This window comes from Cuculus canorus, chromosome 12 (genome assembly GCF_017976375.1).
Source record: "Cuculus canorus isolate bCucCan1 chromosome 12, bCucCan1.pri, whole genome shotgun sequence".
Lineage (NCBI taxonomy): Eukaryota > Metazoa > Chordata > Aves > Cuculiformes > Cuculidae > Cuculus > Cuculus canorus.
In genome coordinates this window covers 17006562-17031436 of record NC_071412.1, presented here as the reverse complement: position 1 = coordinate 17031436, position 24875 = coordinate 17006562, and the positions used below count along the sequence as shown (strand labels likewise).

Genomic DNA, 24875 nt, shown 5'->3' with positions numbered 1-24875 from the left:
GCTGGATTTCAGGGAGTCATTTCTCTGCCAAGCCCTTCTCAACCCTTCTACCAAATTTTCTCTTGGTAAAGTCAAATCCTGGTGGCTCAGGACAACAGTAACAAAAGCAGCAGGACCTGCTCAGTAGTAGATGTCTTTGAAGGGAAGGAAGAATTCTAGAATCAAGGCTGGAAGAGAACTAATGGCTGAGGGCCTCCCTTTGCTTTATATTAAAAAAAAAACCTGCTTAAAGTGGATGGATTAGTAGCATTCCCTTTCTTTTCACCACAAAAGCTCCACCTCCCCATCCAGCCACTGGGCTCTGCTCTCCATACAGCAGAGGCCATTTCAGCCTGAAGCAACACATCTTCAGCCCTTGCTTATCCTCCACAAAAGTCTTTTCCCAGTTTTCCCAGCAGCAGAAACCTCATCCAGCCCCAGCACACAAAAATCCCAGATTTAGCTCTGCTGTTGTGTCCTATGGAAGGTGGCGCCTCCTCACCCAGGCTGCAATAACTCACACCAAGCCCAAGATACATCTGTGCTATCACATCCTCTAGTATCACACCTACTAAGGGAGAGCAAAGAGGAGTTCTAGAGTCAGGGATCCATTTAGTATCTGTTAGCAGCATCAATTTTTCCCTCATTCACCTGAAAGTGAGCCATACCTTGCTTGTAGCCAGCATGGAGGAGTCCATGCCACCAGGCCCAACACTGCATGAGAAGAGCACAATGTAGAGGGAGCCTCAACAGCAGCACTGGACACGTGGAAAGTCCGCCTGTGGGGACACACTTCCCATCTCCAAGTCCCATGGCTTGGGAGATGCTTTCAGTGGCAAGAACCCTCCCCTCCCCATTTTTGGTCCCACTAATGGTTCACTACTGGCTTTCTAAAAGTTGGGAGCCACTCCAGGAGATTGCTTACCTTGGAGGATGGAGCAGGAGCACAGCCCCAACTCCCAATCCACTAGAGAAGACCAAAGCAAAGGCTCACTGCTGTCCCTCCTCCCCACTGACGACACAAAGAGAGGACAGAAGCATTTCTCTTTATTACATTTGGGGAGTTACAAGGATGCTCCAGGAGGGCAGCTATGTTTTCGGCACACAAGAAACACTCCAAGAGCAGTTAAGCTCAGCAGAGTGGCTGCTGTGAGCATAGACACTTGGACCAGTGTGGGAAGTCTTTCAGCAGCACCTGGAAAAGACAAGATCCACTTAAATGTATTTAATGGCTTTCCACCCTCCGTCACTGGAGGAACTTGCAGGCAGATTTGGGAAGAAGCTTCCCAGACTGTCTTTTGGTGATTATTCTAGAAAGGCTGTCCGGGTGTGACATCACAGGGGTTTCATGTCTATCCCAACCTGGAGTCACCCTCAATTGTGATCTGAAAGCAGTCAGGACACACACATACCATGTGAGGTCTTCCCTGCTGGTGCAAGACCTCCCGAGGAACTCTGCAATCCCTGAGCTGGATCAAGGATTAATAGTGGTCCAACCGAGACATCAGCCTCTGCCGCCCTTGAGGGACCATCTAAGAAGATATAGACATGAATGAGTTCACAAGGGAGGCAACTCTGGATTTCAGCACTTGAAGAAAGGTGGATCCTGCAAAAGCAAGTTTTCCAGTAGGTTTAAAAGCAAGGACACTGACACAGTTACTTCCCGGAGAAGAGCTGAGTTTGTCCTTAAGACGAGATGCAGTTGTTAATCATTTTCCAGCACCTTGGCCATCCCAGCCAGGACAGTCACTCTGCCTTGGGGACACATTCTGGACACAGAGCCCTACCTTGTTTGGAAGGAATGTCTCTCTTCAACCGCCTCCCAGACCATCTGGCCAGAGGGTTAATTCTCCGGGAGTATCCTCCATAGGACAGACAGTTGCCAGTCTCACAGCAGCTGCAGATGTCTCCAGTACCCTCCAGAGGAACCCAACTGAAACAGAATTACCTGTAAGCCCTCTTCACCAGGCTGGGCCCCTCCCTGGGTGCACCAGCTACTCACAGGCTGCTGGCTCTGTTGAAGGAACAGGCCTTGTTCAATGGATTTGGGGCTTGGTCAGCTGGGGAGACCTTCAAGTGGCAAGTGATGTAGATCTGGAAGGGAAATTAAGCCAACATCCAAGGTTAATTGGATTTGTTCATGCAGAACAACACAGCTTCTGAACACACTGCAAGAGGAGGGATGGGTGCCACATCTCACCAAGTTCCTGTCATCTGCCACAAACTTGAATGCGCCAACCATGAACTGCAGCGTTTCCTGCTTTGGCCTTGGAGAGATGAAGGCTGAAGTGGTATCATCTGATCTCCCATCCACCAAGCACCTGGATAAGGGTCAGAAGTCAGGGACATCCCCAGACAGCTACAGCACCACCACCCAGAGAGCACCACACCTCTTACCCATTGAGGTCAATCAAGGCATATCGGGGAGAGGAGTTCCTGTCTGGAGTCAGAGTAGCAACACAGTCATCCACAAAGAGCCTCAGAGGTACATGACCCCCAGAAGCAACATCAGCCTGGAGGTGCAGGCTTTCCCCCAGCTGGAAGCCGTTAGAGAGCCTCTCAGTGCTCCAGTCATCTGAAAAGTAGATCCAAAGCTACGGGTCACTCCAGGAAAAAAAAGCACATTGCCCTCTCTAGTGCATAGGGCCTCTTAACTGAGCACCAACCCCATGTGTCACTTCCGTAAAATCCAGTTTTAGCCCAGATTGCAGCTCTGAGCGTTCAGCACGTGGCCAAGAGCTGGCAAGAGCAGGAACCAGAGGGAAACGGGACTACCAGGTCTGCACCCACCATTCATGAGACGCAAAGAAAACATCATCTTCTCCTCCGCTGACAGGGTCGAGTGGAAAGGAACCCATGTGGGCCGGACAGCCTTGCTGCTCACGTTGCTTTTCCTAAAGGGAAGAGATACGCGTTAATAAAGATACTGCCATCACCACAGGTCCGAAGGAGCAGAGGCACAGCCCCCATTTGCTCACCTAGGATAGTGACACTCAATAGGAACCACAGCCGTGTTTGTCCTTACAATGACCAGGTTGGCAGAAGGAGTAGGTTTGTAGAACAAACTTGTTTTGTAGATCAAGGAGTCTGGGGTTATCTGGAAGGGACATTTGGGAGAGACTCTAGTAAGTCTGTAAAACAAATCAGTCAACCAGAAGCTCAGCACCATCAGACACTACAGTCAGTACAAGGCAGGACACATGTTCATCAGCTGTAGAGTCACAGGGATGTAAAGTCCACATTCCCAGCCCAGGGCATGCAGGATGCCATGAAGCTTGTATCGGCATCCCAGCACAGGAGAACAAGGGTATCAGCCCCCCCGGAGGGCAGTACTGAGGACTTGGGCACTCCATGCTAGGTAGGTAAGGGGCTGTAGACAGTAGGTCTGCAAACCAAGTGAACTGGGGCACACCAGCTCTGAGCAGCCTTGTCTCCCAGCCAGCCCCTTTCTCCAATTCCTCAGCAACAGTCACTGCAGTTTCAAGCTATGCCAAGTCCTCCCATCTATTCAGGCATCCAGTTGCATCCGAGTCATAAAACCACTATGAGCCTTGCTTACTGTTGAGCGTGCACCTCATCTAGGCCTTGGTGATGGTACCCATACTCCAGAAATAAACTCTGCTGTGGTCATACCACCCCTCACCGGAGAGCTGCTCTAGCCATCCTCACCTCAGGCCCTGGCATCACCATTTCCTGGTCATTTCTAGGCTAAAGATCTTTGCCAAGATGAATGTCAGTGTGATGGCACACCAGAGCACATCAGCTGTCCCCAATAATTCCCATTTACCCACTCTCCACGAGATAAAGCCCAGAAAAGGTCCACTACCTACACACCACTACCAGGTATGGAGCAGCCCCTCACCCCAGTGTCCCACCTCACCTGCAAAGTGCTGCCACACTCATGCAGCCCAGCCACAAAGGTCACCGTGCTCTCAGCAGCGTTCTGGGACACAGGCAAGCAAGCAGACAAGCCAAGGGTCAAGTCCTCAGCCCTGACCAGGCGTCCTGTGCCAAAGAGGTCCCTGTGGACCGTGACCACCACCAGCGCCTCCTGGCACTGCACAGTCACAGGGTGCAACGGGGCAGCAGCCTGGAGTTGGGAAACATCCACCCAAGCCCACGGAGAGGATTGGGAGAAGGAAGGCACACGGGGCCGGCTCCAAGAGGAGTCTCCGCGGACCCTCAAGACCCCTGAGTCCCTTTGAGGGAAACCCCAAGGGATATAAGACATTGTCTCAGTCAGCATCCAGCAGAACAGAGCAACACCCAGGCTGCCTCCAAACCCCATCTTGACCCCAGTAAAACCAGCTCATGAAGGAAAGGCTGCTCAGGAGCCTTTTATACCAGCATTCCCAGCAGCCCAGCCCAATGGGGCACACCTGGGAGCTGCAAGAAGGCCCTCCTCCAGCCAGAACCATCCATGGGCAACAGGACCCAGCTGGGACCATCCTCTCCCTTCAGGGCATGGAGGGTCATTTCCCTGGACTTCCACCTGGGAATTGCCCAGGAGTAGTTTGCTCCACATCCCTCTGTCTTGCATTGGCATCAGCTGCTGTCACCTCAGTGGCCAACTGGCCACAAACCCTCTGCTCTTGTGCCTGTGTCATTCTTGCTACGTGAGAAGGAGCCAATTTTGGCCATCATCGTGACAAGGGTCCAGTCAGTCTCCCACAGCTTTTCTTCCCTCACATTGTCGGCATCAGCAATTGCTCAAATCCCAGGTCCAAGCGCACCATTCAAGGTATCATATTTAGAAATGGAGAGGACCTTAACCGCAATATCCACCTGGGCTCTGGCCTGTGCGTGTTGGCAATCTGTCCATGCTCGATTTCATGGGTATCTGCACTGGGTAATTGTATATCGAGTAATGAAGGCATCACAACCAGCTTATTTGCATAGAAAACAGAGGTACAAAAGCTGATCTTCCCATAACAGCAGCTGATAAGTGAATGGCAGGCATAATCAAGAGATTAATTGGTCCTCGTATGTTAATTATGCTAATTGGCACAGCTGCTCATGTGTACAGTATGATGACTAATGGCTCTACATCGCTGGATGAAGGGGTTGGGGGTCACTGAAAGCTGTTTGCAGTGCTGGCAGAGCCGGGTGAGTGGGATCCCCTTCACACAGGGGTGATGCCCTGCACAGGCTCCTCTTCAATAGTGCGGCTGAACAACCTGGGAGGGGTTTTTAGCCTGAGGAGTTGCATTCATGGTGCGTTTCTAAGGGAGCTTTACATGGGTGCGCAGGGAAATAAGGTTTACTGGACGAAGCATCTTCCTCCTGGTCTGCTAGGATCTGCAGCACGGGTTTGGGGTGGGGTGACCCACACCGATTGCTTATAGGAGAGACTGTAGCAATGAGCTGGATGGGTGAAGCTCCCAACAAGACCAGAAGGTGCACCCAAATTCCTCATGGGACCCCTTTCCCTTGCTGGCCCATGCATTAAGCATTCACAGTTTTCTCCCTGAAACATGCATAATGCCACACACACGCATATTCTCCTTTTCTGACATGATCTACATGTCCCAGCCTTGCCCCTGATATTTTTATGAGTGATGAATAAATGATACAACAAGAAAAACCTCTCCAGCAGCTCAAGGTCTCTTTATTAATTCAACAAGCTATAGGCCATCTCCAAACCTGGCTCATCCCTGTGCTAGGTTGGTGTCTTTTACTCTGCTGCAGGGGTGCTCCTGCAGCCAAAGTCACCCAGTTGGGTGGGAGGTGATGCTCCTGCTGCTCACAGCACCAGCACCCAGCCCTGCAGTAGGACACAGCGTTGAAGGTCCAGGGGTTGATACACCATGCCTCTTGCAAACCATCTCTACGAGGAACCGAGTCTACAAGGATGGGTGCCTGCGCTCCGTGTACCTTTGCTCCTGCTCCAAAGGGAGAGACATAGCTCATCTAGAAATCCAAGGAGCCACGGACACCCTGAGCTCTGCGTGTCATGGTAACACAGCCTAAAGCTTCTCGGCTCGAAGGTGGGTTTCTCACACCGTGCAATAGCTCCAGTCAAGGGATGGCAGGTCAAAGCACCCGGAGCAGGAAGGAGGGAAAAAAATTCAGGCATGTGGGAGGAAAGGGGGATGAGAGGTTCACTGGCCTTGAAAGTCTGAACTTCTTGGGTGGGGAACAGCTTTTACTCTCGTTTGGGTGCAGAAGAGATGAACAGGCAGCAACCCCCCTCGCATCTGCCACCTCCCAGCTCTCCGCAGCTAGTGCTTCACCAAGGCTCCAAGCGAAGAATACAGGACTTGTTGTGTGCAACCAGTTTTTATTTCATTTCCCTTTTGTTTCCCCCCAGTGCTACAATCGGGATACATCAGCTCTGCATCAGCTCAGCTCAGGGAATTTGCTGTCGGAACAGCAGGCAATCCAGAGCCAATGCAAAGCATTAGCACACTCAAATCCTTCTTTTTGGCAGAAAAAAAAGACCTTGGAAAACTCTCCACTTGTGCCATTGGTCCTGGTATCCAGATCCTTTTGATGGGGGATGAAGAGTGACATGGTATTCCTAAGGGAACCGGGTGGAATTGGCACTTTCAGAGCCAATTTCTCCCTCCCAGGACCTGTTTTTCAGAGCTGGATCCCAAGAGGGTTTCTCCCTGCAGCCGCAATGCGTGTGGTCCCGCTAACTCAGAGTTACAAAGGGGCTGAAAGACATTTCAATTACAGATTTGGCTATCCTGCATGATTTATCCTGGTGAACTCAAGCAATTTATCCATCAGTAGTTATAACGGATCTGAAGCAGAAAGAAAGCACAGGGAGTATTTATCGCGGTGACTCAGAAGTCGTTTAAGAGAGATTTGAAACGAAACGGTGATGTTGCTTAAAAAAACCCTACCTGGCATTAAGAAGTTGTCTCCAGCCAGGAAAATTAATGAGCAATATCATTTCCAAACTGCAATTCCCCTCTTTTCCCGCATTAGCCAAGTGCAGTTCATTTCTCTGGGATGCACAGCGTGGCACGGGGGAGAGGGAGCTGGGGGGATGTTTGACTGTCATTTTACGACTGGGTGGCACTTCAATGTCATTTTACCACCACTGTTCACGGTGAGTGAGACAAACCCCTCGGCAATGCTTTTGCTAGCGGGATCTGAGCCGCCGCTCTGCAGGCTCGGTGATAGCATCGTTTCTTGGAGATGGTGAACAGAGGTTGGTGTTGCTTAATGAGCCTTAAAGAAGCATGTGCTGTCTCAGGTAAGGAAATGTTGCTTAAACCTTGCCAGAGAAGCATTCAATTCCCCTATTCATACAGTGTTTAACCCTGCAGTGAAAAAAAAAACACAGCAAATAAACTGATTCCTTCAGATGAGCCATCCAGAGAAAAAGTGCTGACGGTGCAGTTCTTTTCCATGCCTGACAGAGAAATGATTTTTCTCATCTCAGGTGGTGAAGTTGTTGTGTGTAAAATGAAAAATTCAAGAGGAGACCCATCCCAAAGGGAGGATGCAATATTGCTTCTTACAGCATGGATCAAAGACTTCCACCATGCGACTGCATTGGAAATGGGACCAGCAGGGTGAGGGAGGAGACTTCTGCCCCTCCGCTCTCATGAGACCTCACCTGGAGCACTGCATTCAGTTCTGGAGTCCTCAGCACAGGAAGGACATGGAGCTGTTGGAGCGAGTCCAGAGGAGGCCACAAAGATGATCTGAGGGCTGGAGCACCTCTCATAAGAGGACAGGCTGAGTTGGGGTTGTTCATCCTGGAGAAGAGAAGGCTGCGGGGTGACATTAGAGCAGCTTCCAATACTGAAAGGGGCTCCAGAAAAGCCGGGGAGGGGCTCTTGATCAGGGAGTGCAGGGATAGGACGAAGATGAACAGTTTTAGGCTGAAAGAGGGGAGATTGAAACAAGATCTTAGGAATGAATGTTTTCCTGTGAGGGTGGGGAGGCCCTGTCCCAGGTCACCCAGAGCAGTGGTGGCTGCCCCATCCCTGGAGGTATTCAAGGCCAGGTTGGATGGGGCTTGGAGCAACCTGATCCAGTGGGAGGTGTCCCTGCCCATGGCAGGGAGTTAGAACTGGATGGGTTTTAGGATCCCTTCCAACCTAAACCATTCCATGATATGATTCTATGCTTTTTAGAGCAATTAAAATCTTTTTCGGATGCTGCTTCCCACGAGAAGCTACAAGAAGAGCTAGAAAATGTTTTTTTCATATTGCCTCTCCCTGTGACAAGCTCCCCCCACGTTCACAGCCTTGGCTTTGGGGATTTGCTCCTCACCTTCATCAACTGATCTGCAGGAAGATCCAGTCCCTGGTCCTGTTTGTGGGTTCTGCTTTCCCCAGGAAAATCAGATGTTAAGTCTGCAACATCCTTAAAATCAGAATCAGCTCAGCCAGCTGAATTTGGGGCTGGCCTGGCAATTTTGAGGCCAAGAACTGGGTGTTTGGGGCAGTGTAGGGGCTGGACCCCGCTTATCCTGATGAGGTACATCACCCCACAGAAAGAAGCCCGTGTAGAAAATGGTGGTTCTGGCAAATCCGTAATCTCTGGAGAAAAACACTGACCCACATTGCAGGGCAGGGGCACTCACGGGTGTTGGGCACCTCTTTGGTCCACCCCCCCTGGCAGGGTTTCCAGAGCATCCCTGCTCCCAGCAGGGACACAGCTTCATCCATGAGCAGGACAAGGGGACAACAGGGACAGGCAGCAATGCCACTCCAGCATCACAGAGGCACCATCTCCGCCCACGCCCTTGTATCCCATTCTATCCCACCCTCTTGCATCTCATCCCGACGTCTGCCCTCCTGCCTGCGCAGTCCTCAAGGCGAGGCAGCAACACAGCTCAGCAGCTCTCTCCTTCTCTCCCTCCATAATTAGGTCAATACAAGAAACAGGAGCCCTTTATTTATTATTGATGGGGAGAATCAAGCCACTATCGATCGGCACTGGGAAGAGATTCACCCTGGTGCTTTCTGAAATAACCTGCCAAATGTGATTTTTCTGTTGTCTTTTACCTATCAAAGGTGTTTGGATTAACTCACAGCTTTGCTTGCTCCCGGGAGGGATGAGAACAAACGTAAGCAAGCCCCGGCAGCCGAGTTGCTGCCAGCTCTCAGCACCAGGTCCTTTATGCTCTGCATCCCTGTTAAATCCCTTTCCTGGCTGCCAAGTTTGCTGTTATCCAGGAGCAGGTGGAGGATGATGTTGGGGCTTTGAGGGAATGGGAAAACTGTGCTGCATCAGGTACGCAGCATTGCAGCCAGCCAGCCTGCCTCATCCGTGGCTGGGTCTCACTCACAGCACCCATCAAATCATGTGTTGGATTAAGGCGACCTTCAAAAAAAGGATGGATGGTTTCCTCCCCCCAAAAGACCCATCACCTGGACAGCCCCAAAACCAGGATGGCACCTGGGGACAAAGGAGACAACTAAGCTCCTCCTGGGCTGCTTTATCCCATGTCAAAGCGCAGCACATCCTCCCTGGGAGTGTGGTGAGCAGGAGCTCACAGTTCAGGATGGCTCATCTACCTGAGCCCTCTAAGCACCACTTTCCCTCAGCTGCCGCAACTTAATTCTGATTTTATTCCTCAACATCTCCCTTCCCTGCACAGCCCAGATTGCATTTTGCCTAAACCACCTCAGATCTGCCCAAAGAAATGCCCCAGAAAGCTCCCAGCTGGAGACGTCCCTGAGAATGCCTTCTCAGGACCTTTCGAGCCAATCTCAGGACTTTTAAAGATGCCCTGGACCTAGTGACAACTCATCCCACTGTGACAAAGAGCTGGGGGTGGTTAATGGCTTCATTCCCCCAGCCCAGCATCTGGGTGCTAAATAATATTAATGGTACCTCCTGGCATCTCGTTAAAAACTGCACTGGCAGTTAATTCAGGCCATAGATCAAAGTCCCTAAATGAAATCACCATTCATCCCCTCCCTAATCTGAGTTTGATACCAGCCCGCTTTCCCTTGTCTTGCTTTTAGAAATATTTTTCTATTTAAACGTAGAGCCTGGCATCATGCCCGGGGAAGGGCAGCTAAAAATAAACCTCTGCAGGTGACTGAGATAGGTCCCTTTCCCACCAACCTCCATCAGACCCCACTTGCACCCCATCCCAGGGATTAGCCAGCCTGAATTTTAGAGCAATCCCAAACAGATGACAGTGTGCCTTTGGGATGTTGCTCTCTGTTCTGCTCAAGGTATGAAAACAAAGAAGAGGGATGAGGTCAGGCATCTCTCCATTGCTGGAGTGGTCTGCTCCGTGCACCAGGTGCTGCCCCATCCCTGGAGGTGTTCAAGGCCAGGTTGGATGGGGCTTGGAGCAGCCTGATCCAGTGGGAGGTGTCCCTACCCATGGCAGGGCGTTGGAACTGGATGGGCTTTGAGGTCCCTTCTAACCCAAATCATTGCATGCTTCTATGAAAGAGGGACAATAAAGGTTTTACTCTGGGTATTTCAATATTTAAACTAATTACCAGCTAATCTGCCTCCCAGAGACCACATCAAGCCCACAAAGCACTGTCCAAAACAACCCCCGAGTTTATTTGTCAAGGCACAAAAAAACCCCTTCCAATTCTGAATTTTAAATAACGATGAAAACCAGCAGAAGAGCCATCGGGGGGCACAACGGGAACCTGTCCACCCATCAGAGTGGGACAGGGACACACCACGCTGTTCGCCCCCACGCACCCTGTGGGTACCCAGCAGCGAAGGACCCCCAGGACACACAGGAGGGCAAAGACCCCTGATCCCACAGGAAAAACAAAGGCTCGACCCTACAGCACTGGCCAGGTTCATCCCCCAGCAGTGCTTTAGTCCCCAACACATCGTCTTTGTCACCGCAGGGAAGGCAGGGGGGCTTCACCTGGCCAGCAGGTCTCCCTGAGCCCCGACTTCCAACCTCCTTCAAAAATTCAAGGCAGAGGATAACCACCCTGATGGGATTTTGCATTTAAGGCAAAAATAGAAGTCCAGTGGGAACCACTCTGGTGCAATGTGAGAAAATAACCACCGCCGTACATCCCTAGAGCAATGCATATGTCAGAGATGAGAGTACTAGCTCTGTTACACTGTGCCTAGGGATCCCACAGGTCCCATTCATCTTCCTGGAGCCTCTGGAGCTTGACCAGTCACTCCCAAGGACCTCACTGATCCCATCACCTCTATCAAAGCCTCTGGGCTTGGAAAGGGCACTGAAATTTGCCCTGAAAGGCACTTTGAGGGCGGCTGGCTCGGCTGCAGCCACATGGGTGCAGGCACAGAGGGTGCTGGGGGTAAATGGTTGACCCCCGTGTACTCTCAGCCCCACATAGGGACAGACATATGGAAAAGGAGGAGCCTCCACCCCATGGCACACCATCCCTGGGAAGGATGCACTGGTCTTCAGGGCTTGCCGGGGACAAAGAGATGAAGCCTCTCTCCAATTCCAGGGAGCCCCAAAGACATGGCCAGGGTGGGAAGAGGGTGATTGGGCACAGGACCTGGGGGGGGGCAGCAGATCCATGACCTCCGCAGAGCACCTGGAGCACATCCCTACTGGGGACATCTCAGCTGGTCCAGGGCACAGGGTGCTGCTTGGGGTGTCGTAGCTCCCATCAATCGATTTCTTGTTCATTATCTGGAGAGGAAAAAAAAGGACTAAATAAAAATGGGCAAAGACATTAAAAAAGAATAATTCATGAGTCCACATTAATGAGTTCATTTGGTCACTGGCAACTGGGCTCTTCTTGCCCTGGAAAACTGGGATCCACACTCCCAGGGCTGATGCCAGCCTCAGGCAAATACAACCAGGCACATGTAGGTGTGTTTTTATCCTTCCACCCCTCCCTGTGGTTGAACCCCTCCCTCCTGCAGCCAGCAAACCCTGGGAGATGTTATTATTCAAGCTTTGCTTCTGCTGAAAAAGTAGTCGAGGAGTGAGCAAGGGATGTCTTGCACCTGTAGTTAAGGAAACAGGCTGCATTGGATGAAAAGCTGAGGGGCTGGGAAGCCGAGCATGGCCTGCAGCAGCTTGTGAGGGGGAGATAAGGGCAGGGAGGAAGAAAAAAAGGAGGAAAAGCAAAGTCTGTTGATGTTTCACTATAAGGGTGAAAGTAAAGGGAGCGAAGGCTTTTAAAAACCTGTTGGGGTGGGGAGAAAAATTGCATTAGAGAAAAACGTGTTTGGGGCTGTTCATAAAAGAGGGAGGGAGGGTCAAATTAGCAGTGATTCACCAACAGCAGAAGTCAAGCCTCTGCCTTTAATCAGAGAGGAAATAAATTAAAAGATTGAGATCTTGGGACGAGAATGAGTTGGGGAAGAGCGAGGGCGACCAGGAGAGCGCTGGAGCCTATCACTGGGCTGGGCTGGGTGATGAGCAGCACGGAGCCGGGAGTCTGGGAAAAGAGATTGAAAGGCAGAAACCAGAGGTGGGACTCTAATCCTTATGAACTCCCATGAGAAATTCAGTTCTGGGCTGCTGATCGGGAATTCTGCAGGGGGAGGGATGAAGCTCATGCCTCCCTCTCCACAAGGCAAGGAATAACCCCAGCAATTCTTCTCTTCCTCTTAGGAAACCCATGGCAATGCTCAAAAACAGAGCCAAACTCCTCCCAACGACCAAGGTTGGTGGCATGAGGTTTTTCTCAGTCCCAGGCTGCCCAAGAAAAGGAAAGACAAGACAAGAAATGCCACATCAGAGTTGTTGGTTGCATCGCTCCATCACTGCTGGGATACAAGCCAGAGCAAGCACAGCCCAAACTGAAGTGGAAATGGGTGCTGGGAAAAAACTGATCTGCAAAAATTTGATTGAAAACTAGGGAAAGAAACAGAAAAAAATATATTGAAAAAAAAGAAAAACAAAACTCCAAACCCCAGTGACGGATGATGGAGATGCAACAGATACTTTGCACTTAGAACTAAGCATCATCTCCAGTGTGCTTAGGAAGAAACCTCATCATGAGCCAGCTCGTGGTCCTGCACTGTTGCCTGGCAAACACACTCACCGTCTTGGCTCTCTGCACTCTTCAGGGGCCGCAGGGCTGCAAAAAGAAAAAAAGCAAGTGGTCAGACCCCATCGTTTGGGACAGGGGATTTTGCAAGGAAATATCTCTCCAGAGGAAACGGCCAAAAGCCCCATTTTAGGGAATCCAATAATTGTACCCACCAATTGCCATCAAAACCATTCCCCAGCTCCTAAACCTTCCTGGCAGTAAAGGAGTTGTCATCCCAAACTGGCTTGCTTGGCTGCCAGCAGATAAAGGTGATCACTGGGCATATAATTAACCCATTTGATGACAGCAGATTATCACAAGTGCTTTTCTATTAAGAGATGGAGTCGCTTATCAGGGAGCCTGAGGGGATGCAAAGGGCAGGTGAGCATAGGGAGGCCGAGCATCGTCAGAGGGTGCAGAGCACAACAGGGTCTTTGTTTGTGTAGGGGACAGTGGCACAAGCGCATGCAATAATATTCTCACCTATATAAATAAGGAAGCATCGTGCACCCACCTGTCTTGGGTTCTTCTCCCTCTTCATCCTGCTCCTCTGTCCCTGCAAAAGAGCAAGCCTGAGCGTGTGAGGTATCTGTCAGACTCCACCCCAACACCCACGCTGCATCCCACCTCCCCGGGCAGCCAGCTTTGGTGGATGCCTCTTGGATTGCCACCATCCCTGGCAGCTCAGAGCCACCCATGATCCCCGCACATCCTGGGCTGTGCTTGGGACCAGGCACTGCTGAGCTGCTGGTGATGTGAAGGGAGGAGGTGACTGGTACCCACCTGTACCCAGCACCCTGAGGTAGGTATTTCCCCCAACACAAGGCTGTGCTGGGGTGGCACATTCCCTACAAGCCAAGCAGAAAAAGCCACAGCTCTGGGCAACGCAGCACAGCCGCTCACCTCCCTATTTATAGCACACACACCATCTGGAGCACTGCTCGGCGAGGGGCTTAGTGGAGAGCCCATGGATCCCCCAGCACCTCCAGGACACCGAGGGATGAGCATCCCCTTCTTCCTCCTGCAGCGCCCACCAGGCTGCCAGGCTGTCACTCCATCTGGAAGCCCGTGAGCTTCGCACTCCATGGGTAAGACCTGCTGCAATGCTGCTCCTGGCCAGGAAAACCAGCAAAATCTGCTGCTCCTGCCTCCCACAGCTGCCAGGCTCAGGGGCAGGGTCCCTGTCTGGTTTCTGGCTGACCAAGGGCCGCAATAAAAGGTTATTGCTAAGGGTGTGCAGACAACAGTGCTAAACATCACAGGCTGGGAGCTGTGTCCCTGCTAAAGGGCTGAGGTCAGCTGGCCCGAGGCCACGGCTGAACGTCACGGCACTGCAAATCCCCTGACTGAGCAGGAAATGCTGTTAAGGGGCAAAAATGAATAAATATATATATTTCAGTCAGGGGAAAACCCTCTTAATCCCCATCAATAGGGACACCTTACAGCAGGGCATCACAGTGGCATCATCCTTCCTGGCAGAGAGGAGGAGCGAAGTGGGAGCCCCAGGGAGGAAGGCTGTAAGTCCCAGCCCTGCAGCACGATGCTGGCAGGGAAAGGCTTTGGCAGAGCAAATGCCTCTGGAGTCAGGGAGAGAAAACAAATGGGGAACCGAGCAAAGCTGCCTCTGCAGCCATTTTCAGAGCACAGCAGCTTTTTTAAAGCAACAAAGCTCCTGTTTTCCGAGCAAGCACCTCTCCATAATGAAACCAAACAGGAGAAGGATGCAGAAGACAAGAGCGCGGAGCATCTCTCTCATGCTGCTCCTATGTATCAAAGCACTTGGGATTTCCACAGTCATAAGTGCTAGAGGCACATTCTCAGAGGAGATGCTCCACGCATACCTGGTTGTGGGTACCAGATATTCATAGGATGCTTGGACCAGGAAGGTGAATGGCAGAGACACACTGGGTAGCAGGAAAACCAGGTGTATGTTTGAAAGTGCACATCCACCTGGAGTGATGCACACAGCCAGCATGGATCTATCTGCTGGTGCCTGCCAACCCCACTAGCTCTGAGTATCCTTTCATCCTTTAAAAGATGCCACCACCAAGGCAAACCCGTGCCCATTAAAATTTGTCCTAGCTCCTCCCATCCATCACCTCCTGCAAACCCCATCCCTTTCAGGGGGGTGTTCCCCACATCATTACCTGCGTTTTCCTCCTCTTCTTTGCAGCTCTGACGGACTTTCTTCTGGCAGATGTACACCATGACAGCAAACAGCCCCACGACGCAGATGGCCAGTCCCACCGTCACCCAGAGAGCCACAGCAGGGAAGGTGAGGTGTTGGCCTTGCAGAGGAGGAAAGAAAAATACCACCATGGTGAGCATTGCTGCCCGACCAGGGGAAAGTATGCCATGCATCCAGGACCCCGTGGTGGCAGAAGCTGAAGAGATGACGCTGCACCCACTCCCTTTCCCCCCTCATCTCACACCATGGGGCCAGGAAGGATGGGAACACCTCCCCCAAGGTCTGGGATGGCCTGGCAGGCACCATCAGGGCTTTGGGACTATCTCCTGGAGTGCTGGAAATCTGATTTTTCCCTGTCATATTGCTTCTTCTACAAATAAAGTCTTATCCTAGACCTTGATCCTCCACAGACATCACCCCAAGGTTCACCATGTGCCCTTGTGCTTGGGAACCCACACAGAAGCCATTCCTCTGCTCCCAGCCAGCAGCATTCATGCAAGTTTTTGGTGCATCCAGCCAAAATGTTTATGCTCCACCAGGGACTCACTTTCCCAATCCAGCAAGGGTAATTAAACCCTTATTAACAGTAGCAGGGAGTGCACAGATTATAAAGAGCTCTTGGAAGGCAGCAGGAGGAGCTTAAAGCGAAGACACAGGCTGAACATGCTTGATTAAACTTCTCCAGCCTGTATTTCTGAAGTAGGATTGCTGCAGCTGGGATGAAGAAGCCCAAGTTGAGAGCATCCCACAGCCACGTGCTAAGGAGAAGACAACTACCAAGCCCTGTACTGGCTTTCTGGGGTGCTTTAAACTTGGACAGGGCAACTTGAAAAGTTAGAGACTTAGAACTAAGGACGCCCGCTCTATCTGGGATGCTACAGTGGAGTTACAGGGAAGATAGCACAGCGTAAAGTCACCTTTGTAAGTCTGTCAGGAGAGAGGTAGAGTGAGGATATGGCAATGCAACTCCCAGGGCATCTCTGGGCCACAGTAGGGATCACAGTGCCAACACAGTCAGAATCTTCAGGCAGATCCCACCCCTTTCGTCCCCTGGTTTTGGCCCCCCCCGCTCACCTGTGAAGGTGACAGAGGCTTGGGTCTCCTGCTGCAGCACTGGGTTTCGCACCAGGCAGGAGTAGGTGCTGCTGGGTTCCACCAGCACCTGGAGGACGCTGTGCATGTCAAAGAGACCTTCCTCATTGGCCACCTGGGACGTGGTGATATTTTCTGTGATGTTCCTGCCCTGGCTGTCCTGCCAGAGGACACTGGCCTCGGGGTAGCCGCGGGAAGCATGGCAAGTCACGATCGCCAGATCTCCTGGCTTCAAGTCCTTGTGGGGCTCCAGGTTCATAGTTGGCTTGGAGTAGGGAGCTGCAAGGGAAAGGACAGCCAGCATAATGAAGAAGACCAAAGGACCAGGATACAGTGAGTGAGGCTCCAGTGAGGCTGGGCAAGCCCCAGGACAGACTTCCAGATGGAAGTGCCAATCAGCTGAAGCCTCCCCAGCTTCAGTTCGCTCATGGCTGTGCTTCCAGGTGTCTCTCAGCTGAGAGCCTCTGCATCCTGGCAAGAAAGGGACTGCAATCTCCTCCCAGGAATATTTTGGGGAGATGCAGCTGGCTGGTCTCTAACAGAGACCTGACTTGAAGGGAAGACCACAGCAAAGGATGGAGAGAGAAAAGCTCCTCAGAGGAGCAAAGCGTGATTGAGAACCCTCCTCTTTGGGGAGACACGTAGGGACACCCCACCTCTCCATTTCTCACCTGCCACCTGCAATGTCACGGCTGCACTGCTGTAGTGTTGGACCCAAACAAAGCAGGTGAAGCTGCCCTCATCTGAGATCTCCACACGTCGGAGAAGCAGTGAAACGTTGCCCTGGGCCAGCTGGTCATAGAAGAGGGCCGTCCGGTTGGCGTAGCTGTCACCCTGGTTTGCTAGCTGGTCTCGCCCACCGGAGAAGCTATGGACCAAGCGCTTGGTGTCTGTCAGATGCCAGAAGAGGGTCAGGTTGTCAAGGCTGAAGTTGGCCTCTGGGGAGAAGGAGCAGCGCAGGGTGGCATCTTGGCCAAAAAGTGCCACCACAGGCTCTTCCGGGACCTGGATCTCCATGGCACCTGCAGGAAGGTGGCAAGGACAAAAGCACGTGGTGGTGAGACGCTGCAACAGCCCCTCCTTTTCTCCTTTTGATGGACATCTAAGCAAATTGACAGATGCCCACGGGAGGGACCTCTTGCAGGTGGCATCTCAGGATTGTCCCCATCACCAGCCCCCAGCCAAGCCCTCCCTGCCTGCAGGGACACAGTCCCACACTCAGCGCCAAAGCTGGGGCATCACTGCCCTCAGCCACCAGCTGCAGCCATGGGCACCCAAACCCGCACAACCCTGCACACACAGCCCGGTTTCTCCCCATGAGGAGAGGAGGTCAGTGGGTGACTGCAGCCAGGACACAGTCCCATGGCCCCAGGACGAGCCAGCTCCAGCAGCGCCACGGCAGGGCTGGCAGGCACTAGATGGCACCAGTGTGATGCCAACTGACTGCCACAGCAAGATGCCAGCTTCATCCCAGTGCCGTGATGCCAAGCACAAAGCCCTGGCAGGATGCCAACCCTGACATTGCATCAGGGAGCAATGCCAACTATGCCAGGGCTGCCAGGCCCTCCGCACTCGGAGCTGGTCCTGAGGTGCTTGTCGGCAGCGAGCTGCGATGTCCCCCAAACCAGACCCAGGGCACCATCAGTGCTTCCTTCAGTAATTTCTCCCAACCCCAAAACAGGAAGGAAAACGGGAAAAATCTCACCTCAGAACAAGGGTTTGCTTTATAGTCTGACCTCAACATCATTGCAGGATAGAGCAAAGCCATTACCCACAGCAAATATCTCCCTGGAGATGATGCCAGCAATGAGACGTTAACTTTTAAGCAAGAGCCCGAATGGGAAGGATGAGGAGCTGCAGGAAGGAGCCAGGCTGGAGAAGATCTGCCAGGGGCCGCAGACAGGCAGACAGGCAGGAGGGGAGCACTTGGGCAGCCTGCCTGGCTCTTGGCAGACTCAAGAGTGTCACGTTTCCCTCCAGCTAATAATAAACGCCACTGGGTTTTAAGAACAGGATCCTGCCTGGCCAGAACTGCTGCCGAGCATCCCGAAAGGATTCAGCCTCAACATCTCTCCCAGGTTGAGGTGCTGCAGCCTAGGGGACAAGGAGCTGCAGTGCATGGGGACAGACCCAGGTAATCCAGCAACCTTCAGGATTTGGTCCTCCCATGGCTTTGTCATTCAACTGTGGCACATGGGAGGTGGTGGCCCCTGTTACAAGGGTGGCTCACGTGCACCAGAAGCCCTCACACCCACAGGGTGATGCTCTGGGCAGCTGGAGGACCACAAAATCAGGAAAAACACCCTGCAGGTGCTGCCCACAGGAACCACAGTTCGAAGGCAGCTTTTGCAGGATGAACGTGGTGTCCACGACATCTCCTTTGGGGTGGTGACATGCAGACCATGTCAACCCCAAACCCCCCAGCCCTACTCACCTGCCAGGCCGAGCACCAGCGCTCCCAGGGCAAGCAGTGGGTAGAGCATCTTTGGCACAAGCAAACGTTGAGTGAGAAAGCAGAAGTGAGCACAGCCCAGGCTGTCGTTCTCAAAGGAAATCTTCTCTCTCACTGCAAGTGTTCCAAGCTGGGGAAAAACAGAAGGAAACACTGAAAAGCTGCTGGGAACCAGGGGTAGAGAGTGGGAAACTGGCAACAGGCAGAGGATCCCATGCCAGCCATCCCCTTTGTCCACTATGCAGCAGCTGGAGCACCCACCCCGCCATAAAACACAGGATGAGGTTTGCTTCCAGTCTGGCACCAGCCAAAGGACCAATGCATCTCTGCATCAGGGACCCAGAAGCAGCTCCTGTGCCGGAGGCGTGTGCTGGTGCTCAGGGAAACCACAGTGAGCCTCTTCCCCTCCTCACTGCTTCTCCTCCCCTTTTGTTTCTCTCTTTCCCAGCTGTTCCCTGCAGCATTGGGCTGCTACATCCCTGTCCTCCAAGAGGAGGCAACTCACTCCCTGTGTCCAAACTGGCCAAAAATCAAACATGAAGTTTGCAGATTCCTGGCTCCGTCAGCAGCTCAAGGGCTGCGAGGTTCATCCCTGCTCCTGGCAGGAAAACCTCCAGCACGAGGCTGCCCGAAAAAAATAGGCAATAAAACCAGAGCATCTCAGAACTGGATGTGGGGAGAGGTGAGGGCAAGCTGCCCAGCACCGCTGGCTACCACAGCTCGCTTCTCAAGCATCCCTCCCAGCCATGCCAAGAGCTTGCCGGGCCCCTCGTGACTCGCATTCCTCCCTCATAGCATAAATGAGTCCCAGATATCACAGCCGGCATCACCGCTGCCCTGTTCCACCCCTGTCCCAGCGCAACCCAGATCCCTGCTGCTCCACCCAGAGCCTTTAGTGCTGATGGATTTCAGCACAATAGTTATATTGGCAATAAATTGGTGTCGTGGCACCAGTTTCCCAGTGTGCAGCAGGAACAATTTCAGCTATCTTCTCCCATGGGGGACACTGAGGCACATGGAGAGGGGAAACTGAGGCACAAATCTGCCCCAAGAGCTCCCAGGGAGCATCTCATCTTCTTCTCTCCTGAGCAAAAGGCTTTTTTTGGGGGAAAAAAAGCTTTTTTTCTTAACCCATATCCCTAACTCTTGCCTTTTCTCAAACAGACAAGCCTGGAGCCAGCCCCATGCCAAACGTCAGGAAGCTGAAAAGGGAGAGATCTGTGATGGGAGAGGGCAATGGGACATCACTCAGCTGCCCGGGCAAGGGAAATCATGACTCATCTCCCTCACGCTTTGCCTTGGAACTCTTTCCTTTTCCTGCTCATGCTGAAATAAATTACATTTTAAAGGTTTCATGACCTACAAGTCGTGCTGGACTGTCTCAGAGGTGTGACAGGAAGAGGACGGTCATGTCCCCAACACTCCTTCTGCAGTCAGGAGCCAGCGAGGAGTTTCTTTGCCTTTTGATGGGTCTCTCAGCAACTCAGTTTCTCCATCCCTGACGTATAAGCCCAGACGAAGGATGGGCTGCGTCCCAAAATGAAGATTTTATCTCAAGTTGGGGTACAACAAACCCCACAAACACATCCCTTGGAAGAGGGATGCCCTTGTGCACAGCAAGCCAGCAAGGCTGAACCCTCCAGAAACCCATGGGATAAGTAAATCCCCCGTTGCAACAGTCTTTTGGGACCATACATTACTCGATGTCCATGTAATACTTACTATCATGCAGCCAAAACACTGCTTTTTATAACACCCAGCCCCTTAGTTGCCAGACTATCACCCTGGGATGGGTGGAGAGGTCAAGAAAACATCTGCTGTCCTCAACACCTCTCCGGGTCAGTCCGAGAGTTTGCGTGTGCCTGGGCTGCGCCCTCCACTTTGCTCCTCTCTGTTTGGTCCCAGCTTTTTGGGGTGCTTGGGTTGAGCCGAGTTGGTGCCCAGCTCTGCTCCAGACTATTTTCAGTCCCCACTTAACTTCTGAGTGAGGAACAGAAGCTCCCTGTGTGCAAAGGGGGACCTTATGGGGAAAGGGGGGGCATGTTAGAGCGAGTCCACAGAAGTGCCACAATGATCCGAGGGCTGGAGCACCCCCTAATCGAGGATGGGCTGAGAGAGTTGGGGTTGTTCAGCCTGGAGAAGAGAAGGTTCCAGGGAGACCTTAGAGCAGCTTCCAGTACTGAAAGGGGCTCCAGGAAAGCTGGGGAGGGGCTCTGGATCAGGGAGTGCAGGGAGAGGACAAGGGGGAAGGGTTTTCAGCTGAAAGAGAGGAGACTGAGAAGAGATCTTAGGGAGAAATGTTTTCCTGTGAGGGTGGGGAGGCTCTGGCCCAGGTTGCCCAGAGCAGTGGTGGCTGCCCCATCCCTGGAGGGGTTCCAGGCCAGGTTGGATGGGGCTTGGAGCCCCCGATCCGGTGGGAGGTGTCCCTGCCCAGGGCAGGGGTGGGACTGGGTGGGCTCTTGAGATCCCTTCCAACCCAACCCATTCCATGGCTCTGTGCAGCCCCAGCTCCCGGCCAGGATGCGGTGCAAGGGACGGGTTCTCCTCTTGCTCACCCCGAGGAAAAAGGGAACAACCGCTTCCCCTCGGAGCGCGGGGTGCGTTTCAGCACCGCACAGTAACCCCAGATCAAAGCTGCCCCTTCCAGCCGCACGGATTTAGAAGGCTCGGGGGGTGTCGCCTGCCCTACGCCCACGGGAAACGGGGAGGTGTGGGGACTCCGCCTGCCAGAGGAGGGCCCCGCACCCCCCCAGGGCCCCCGGAGCCCCATTCATTCCGCCCCCCCCTCCGGGCACTTACCGGGCAGGCGGCGCGCGACGGGCGGGAGCGCGCGCTCCCTGCGGGCCGGGCCGGGCTGGGGCGGTGGCCACGGCCCTCATTGGCTGCGGCACCGCCCCTCATTGGCTGAGATCCCGCCCACCTCGACTATGGCCCCGCCCCCTCATTGATGAGGCCCCGCCCACATTGCATGGTCCCGCTCACATTGGTTGTGTCCTCGCCCACATTGGCCGCAGCCCCGCCTCTCTGTGGCTCTCATTGGCGAAGGCCCCCTCCCCCGCTGGTTCTCATTGGCTGAGACCACGCCCATGTTGGCTGAGAGCCCGCCTCTCATTGGCTCGCATTGACTTAGGCCACGCCCACAGCCCCTGAGGCTCCGCCCCTTTGGCTGCGGGCGCTTCCGCCTAGTGGCAGAGGGAGGAGGAGCTGGGCTTGGAATGGATGGGTCTGGTCGGGGTGGGGGGCGGGACTTGGGAGTGCACCGGGTTAAGGCACCGGGGTGCACGAAGCCAGGGATATTGGGGTGCACAGGGCCGGGGGATCGGGGTGTCTGGAGCCAGGGATGTTGGGGTGCAGAGGGGTGGGGGATTGGGGTGCAGGGGGCCATGACATTAGGGTGCGTGGAGCCAGGGATATTGGGGTGCAAGGAGCTCTGGATGCAGAGGGGCAGGGGACTGGGGTGCACGGAGCCAGCGATATTGGGGTGCGGGGGGCCAGGGATATTGGGTACAGGGGAGTGCACAAGGCTAGGGCACTGGGGTGCACAGAGACAGGGATATTGGGGTGCATGGGACTGCAGCGCTGGGAAATAGGTTTGCATAGTGCTGAAGCATTGGGGTGCACACGGCCAGGGGCTTGGGGTGCACAGTGATAGGGGCATAGGATGCGGTAAGCTGAGGCATGGGGGTACACGCATCCATGGAACTGGGGTACACACTGAGCCAGAGCATTGCTGTGTATAGAGCCGGGGGGGCACCAACCAGGAGATGCTGGCGTGCACAGAGCTGAGGAACCAGGACACACCTGTCCAGAGGAGTGGGGTCCACAGAGGTCCAGGACGCGTGGAACCTGGGGCGCTAAGGTGTACAGAGCCAGGGTGGGAAGGCCTCAAACCGGGAGGTGCAGACACATAGACCCAGGGGACCAGGGAGCACAGAGCCAGGGCATTGGAGTGCTCCTAGTCAAGGAACTGGGGTGCACAGAGCCAGGGCATTGGAGTGCTCATAGTCGAGGAACTGGGGTGCACAGAGCCAGGGCATTGGAGTGCTCATAGTCAAGGAACTGGGGTGCACAGAGCCAGGGCATTGGAGTGCTCCTAGTCAAGGAACTGGGGTGCACAGAGCCAGGGCATTGGAGTGCTCATAGTCGAGGAACTGGGGAGCATAGAGCCAGGTCCTGGCGAGGCAGGAGGGCTGAGCTATCTTCACCTAGAACATAAGGCAGCTGGAGTTCCCCTGCGGACACACACACCACTTCCCAGGATAAAACCTGGCTAATAATTCACTCACACCAGCTGCCCAGAGGCAGCAGCACCCCCACACTGTGCTCTGTGGGAAATGCTTCTGGGGGGTTAGGGGGTTCACCCCCAAATGGTTTGGAGCTGCAGTGCTGGAAGGGGTCATCCACAAGGGTCCCCCATCATGAAGAGCAGGACCTCGCAAACATGAGGCATCAGGGCAGCCTCCCTCCTGCATCAACCATTCAAAGGGACTGCAGTTTCCTCGGAAAATCCATCTTGCCGCCTTTTGGAGTTTGCTTTTCTGGGGGTGCAGCCTGGCTGGGCTCCAGGGGGATGCTGCGATCCCTCCTACAACTCATCGGGTTTCTCTTGGCCAGGGCAAGGCTGCAGTGCTGAGCTCCCTCCCACACTCCCGCACACAATGTCTTCTTTTATACAGCCCTGGGCAGGCGGATACCCAGTGCCGCTCCCCAACACGCACCAAGGGATGAGAGCAGGGAAGGGAGCCCAGGAGGAGAGGAGGAAGAGGAGGAGGAAGAGCAGGGCCTGGGGAGGGAGCCAGGCTCTTTGCAAGGGGGATTTTTCAATGGCACATGGAACAGATGTTGCCCCAAAGGGAGAGGCTTCTTAGTTTTAACTTGTTTTTCACACAGGGCCCCTCAACATCAGGTGTTGGGGTGCACAGAGGGACCAGGACACACCAATCCAGAGGACTTGGGTGCACAGAGCCAGGAGATGTTGGGATGCATGGAGATGGGGGACAAGGACACATCAATCCAAAGGACTGGGGTGCACACAGGCAAGGTACCAGGACACACCAATCCAGAGGACTGGGGTGCACAGAACCAGAGGCTCAGGGTCTCTCATGTGTCCCTGAGGCTCCGGTGGGTGCAGTCCGTGTCCCAGCACCAGGTGCCCGCGTGGGAGGTTTAGGTCTTCAGTTGCTCTAGAGCAGAGGAAGCTCCTCACCCTTTTGATTACAGAGGAAATCTGGAACAACCGAACCTGGGCAGTTTAAAACTAAAAGGTGAATAAAAATAACCCCAAACATCCTATGCTTAAAATAATTTGATTCTTTTTTTGGTGCTTGCAGGCAAAGAAGGATTTTACAGTGCCAAAACTGGTAATAAGGCTGCACAACTTGACCCAGGCACCGTGGGTGACAGCAGCAAGAACAAGAAAGGATGAAGTCAATATACTTCAAAAGCCTGTGACTAAATCAGGCAGTCTGTGCTCGATTCGCCGATGTGCCCTGCAAATCAAGAGCGTTTCCCTTTCCATGCCCAGCCTGGCGTGGGTAGTGCTTGATGTGCAGAGCGGCTGTGTGATCCCAGCCAGGGTTGGCTCTGTCTGAGGAGCTCCTGCAGACCAGACATGAGCCATGTCAACCCGGTTGGCAGATTGTCCCCATTTTGGGGGCTGATGGAGAAGATCCAACCATCAGGCTGAGGGAGTTGGGCTTGTTCAGCCTGGAGAAGAGAAGCCTCTGGAGACACCTTACACTGACCTTCCAGTACTGAAAGGGGCTCCAGGAAAGCTGGAGAGGGCAGGGATAGGATGGGGGGGGAATGATTTTGAGTTGAAAGAGGTAAGATTGAGATGACATCTTAGGAAGAAATGTTTTCTGTGAGGCTGGGGAGGCCCTGGCCCAGGTTACCCAGAGAAGTGGTGGCTGCCCCATCCCTGGAGGTGTTCCAGGCCAGGTTGGATGGGGATTTGAGCAACCTGATTGAGTTAAAGATATCTCTGTTCCTGAGAGGAACAGATGAAATGGTACTATGATCAGAAACTAATGCTGCAAGAGGGAGAAAGGAATGCGTTGCAGACATGCTCTGCATGAGCCGATTCCTTCTCCCAAGCCATCTCCAATGGGTCTACCTCCAGCATCAAAGCTCAGCAACCCTCAAAAAAGCAAGTGAAGCCAAATGGTTTCACCAAGACTCCCCCCAAAAAAGACAGGAACTCTCAGCATGGTGCAGGACAGGGCTTCACACCATCACA

At 53.3% G+C, this 24875-nt stretch overlaps 2 protein-coding genes across 3 annotated transcripts; both read right to left on the bottom strand.

Moving 5' to 3' along the window:
- Window positions 1-1043: 1043 nt before the first annotated feature.
- On the bottom strand, window positions 1044-4267 carry LOC104066318 (zona pellucida sperm-binding protein 3). Its single transcript, XM_009568901.2, has 9 exons — window positions 3860-4267; window positions 2958-3076; window positions 2770-2873; window positions 2377-2554; window positions 2180-2300; window positions 1982-2073; window positions 1767-1912; window positions 1392-1511; window positions 1044-1174 (listed from the first exon to the last, which is right to left on the bottom strand). Exons 1-9 carry the CDS (start codon window positions 4265-4267, stop codon window positions 1044-1046), a joined length of 1419 nt encoding a protein of 472 aa, XP_009567196.2.
- Window positions 4268-6327: 2060 nt separating this feature from the next.
- On the bottom strand, window positions 6328-21557 carry CD276 (CD276 molecule). Of its 2 annotated transcripts, none has more exons than XM_054078109.1 (8): window positions 21437-21557; window positions 18620-18767; window positions 16857-17207; window positions 16168-16464; window positions 15053-15193; window positions 13420-13461; window positions 12918-12953; window positions 6328-11551 (listed from the first exon to the last, which is right to left on the bottom strand). In XM_054078109.1, exons 1-8 carry the CDS (start codon window positions 21536-21538, stop codon window positions 11529-11531), a joined length of 1140 nt encoding a protein of 379 aa, XP_053934084.1. In that variant the 5' UTR covers window positions 21539-21557; the 3' UTR covers window positions 6328-11528. The 2 variants fall into 2 exon arrangements, with proteins under 2 accessions (XP_053934084.1, XP_053934085.1); XM_054078110.1 differs by lacking the exon at window positions 21437-21557 and adding an exon at window positions 18899-19147.
- Between the last annotated feature and the right edge of the window lie 3318 nt (window positions 21558-24875).

Excerpts from the sequence above, each read along its gene's own strand:
- LOC104066318 (XM_009568901.2), bottom strand. The coding sequence starts at position 4,267 with ATGGGGTTTGGAGGCAGCCTGGGTGTTGCTCTGTTCTGCTGGATGCTG. Across the intron at positions 2,555-2,769 it reads TTCTTTGCGTCTCATGAATG|ATGACTGGAGCACTGAGAGG; the intron begins GTGGGTGCAGAC and ends TCTACTTTTCAG. Across the intron at positions 1,175-1,391 it reads AGCAGGGAAGACCTCACATG|GTGCTGCTGAAAGACTTCCC; the intron begins GTATGTGTGTGT and ends TGTCTTTTCCAG.
- CD276 (XM_054078109.1), bottom strand. The coding sequence starts at position 21,538 with ATGAGGGGCGGTGCCGCAGCCAATGAGGGCCGTGGCCACCGCCCCAGC. Across the intron at positions 16,465-16,856 it reads CGTGACATTGCAGGTGGCAG|CTCCCTACTCCAAGCCAACT; the intron begins GTGAGAAATGGA and ends TTTCCCTTGCAG. Across the intron at positions 12,954-13,419 it reads GGGAGAAGAACCCAAGACAG|CCCTGCGGCCCCTGAAGAGT; the intron begins GTGGGTGCACGA and ends TTCTTTTTGCAG.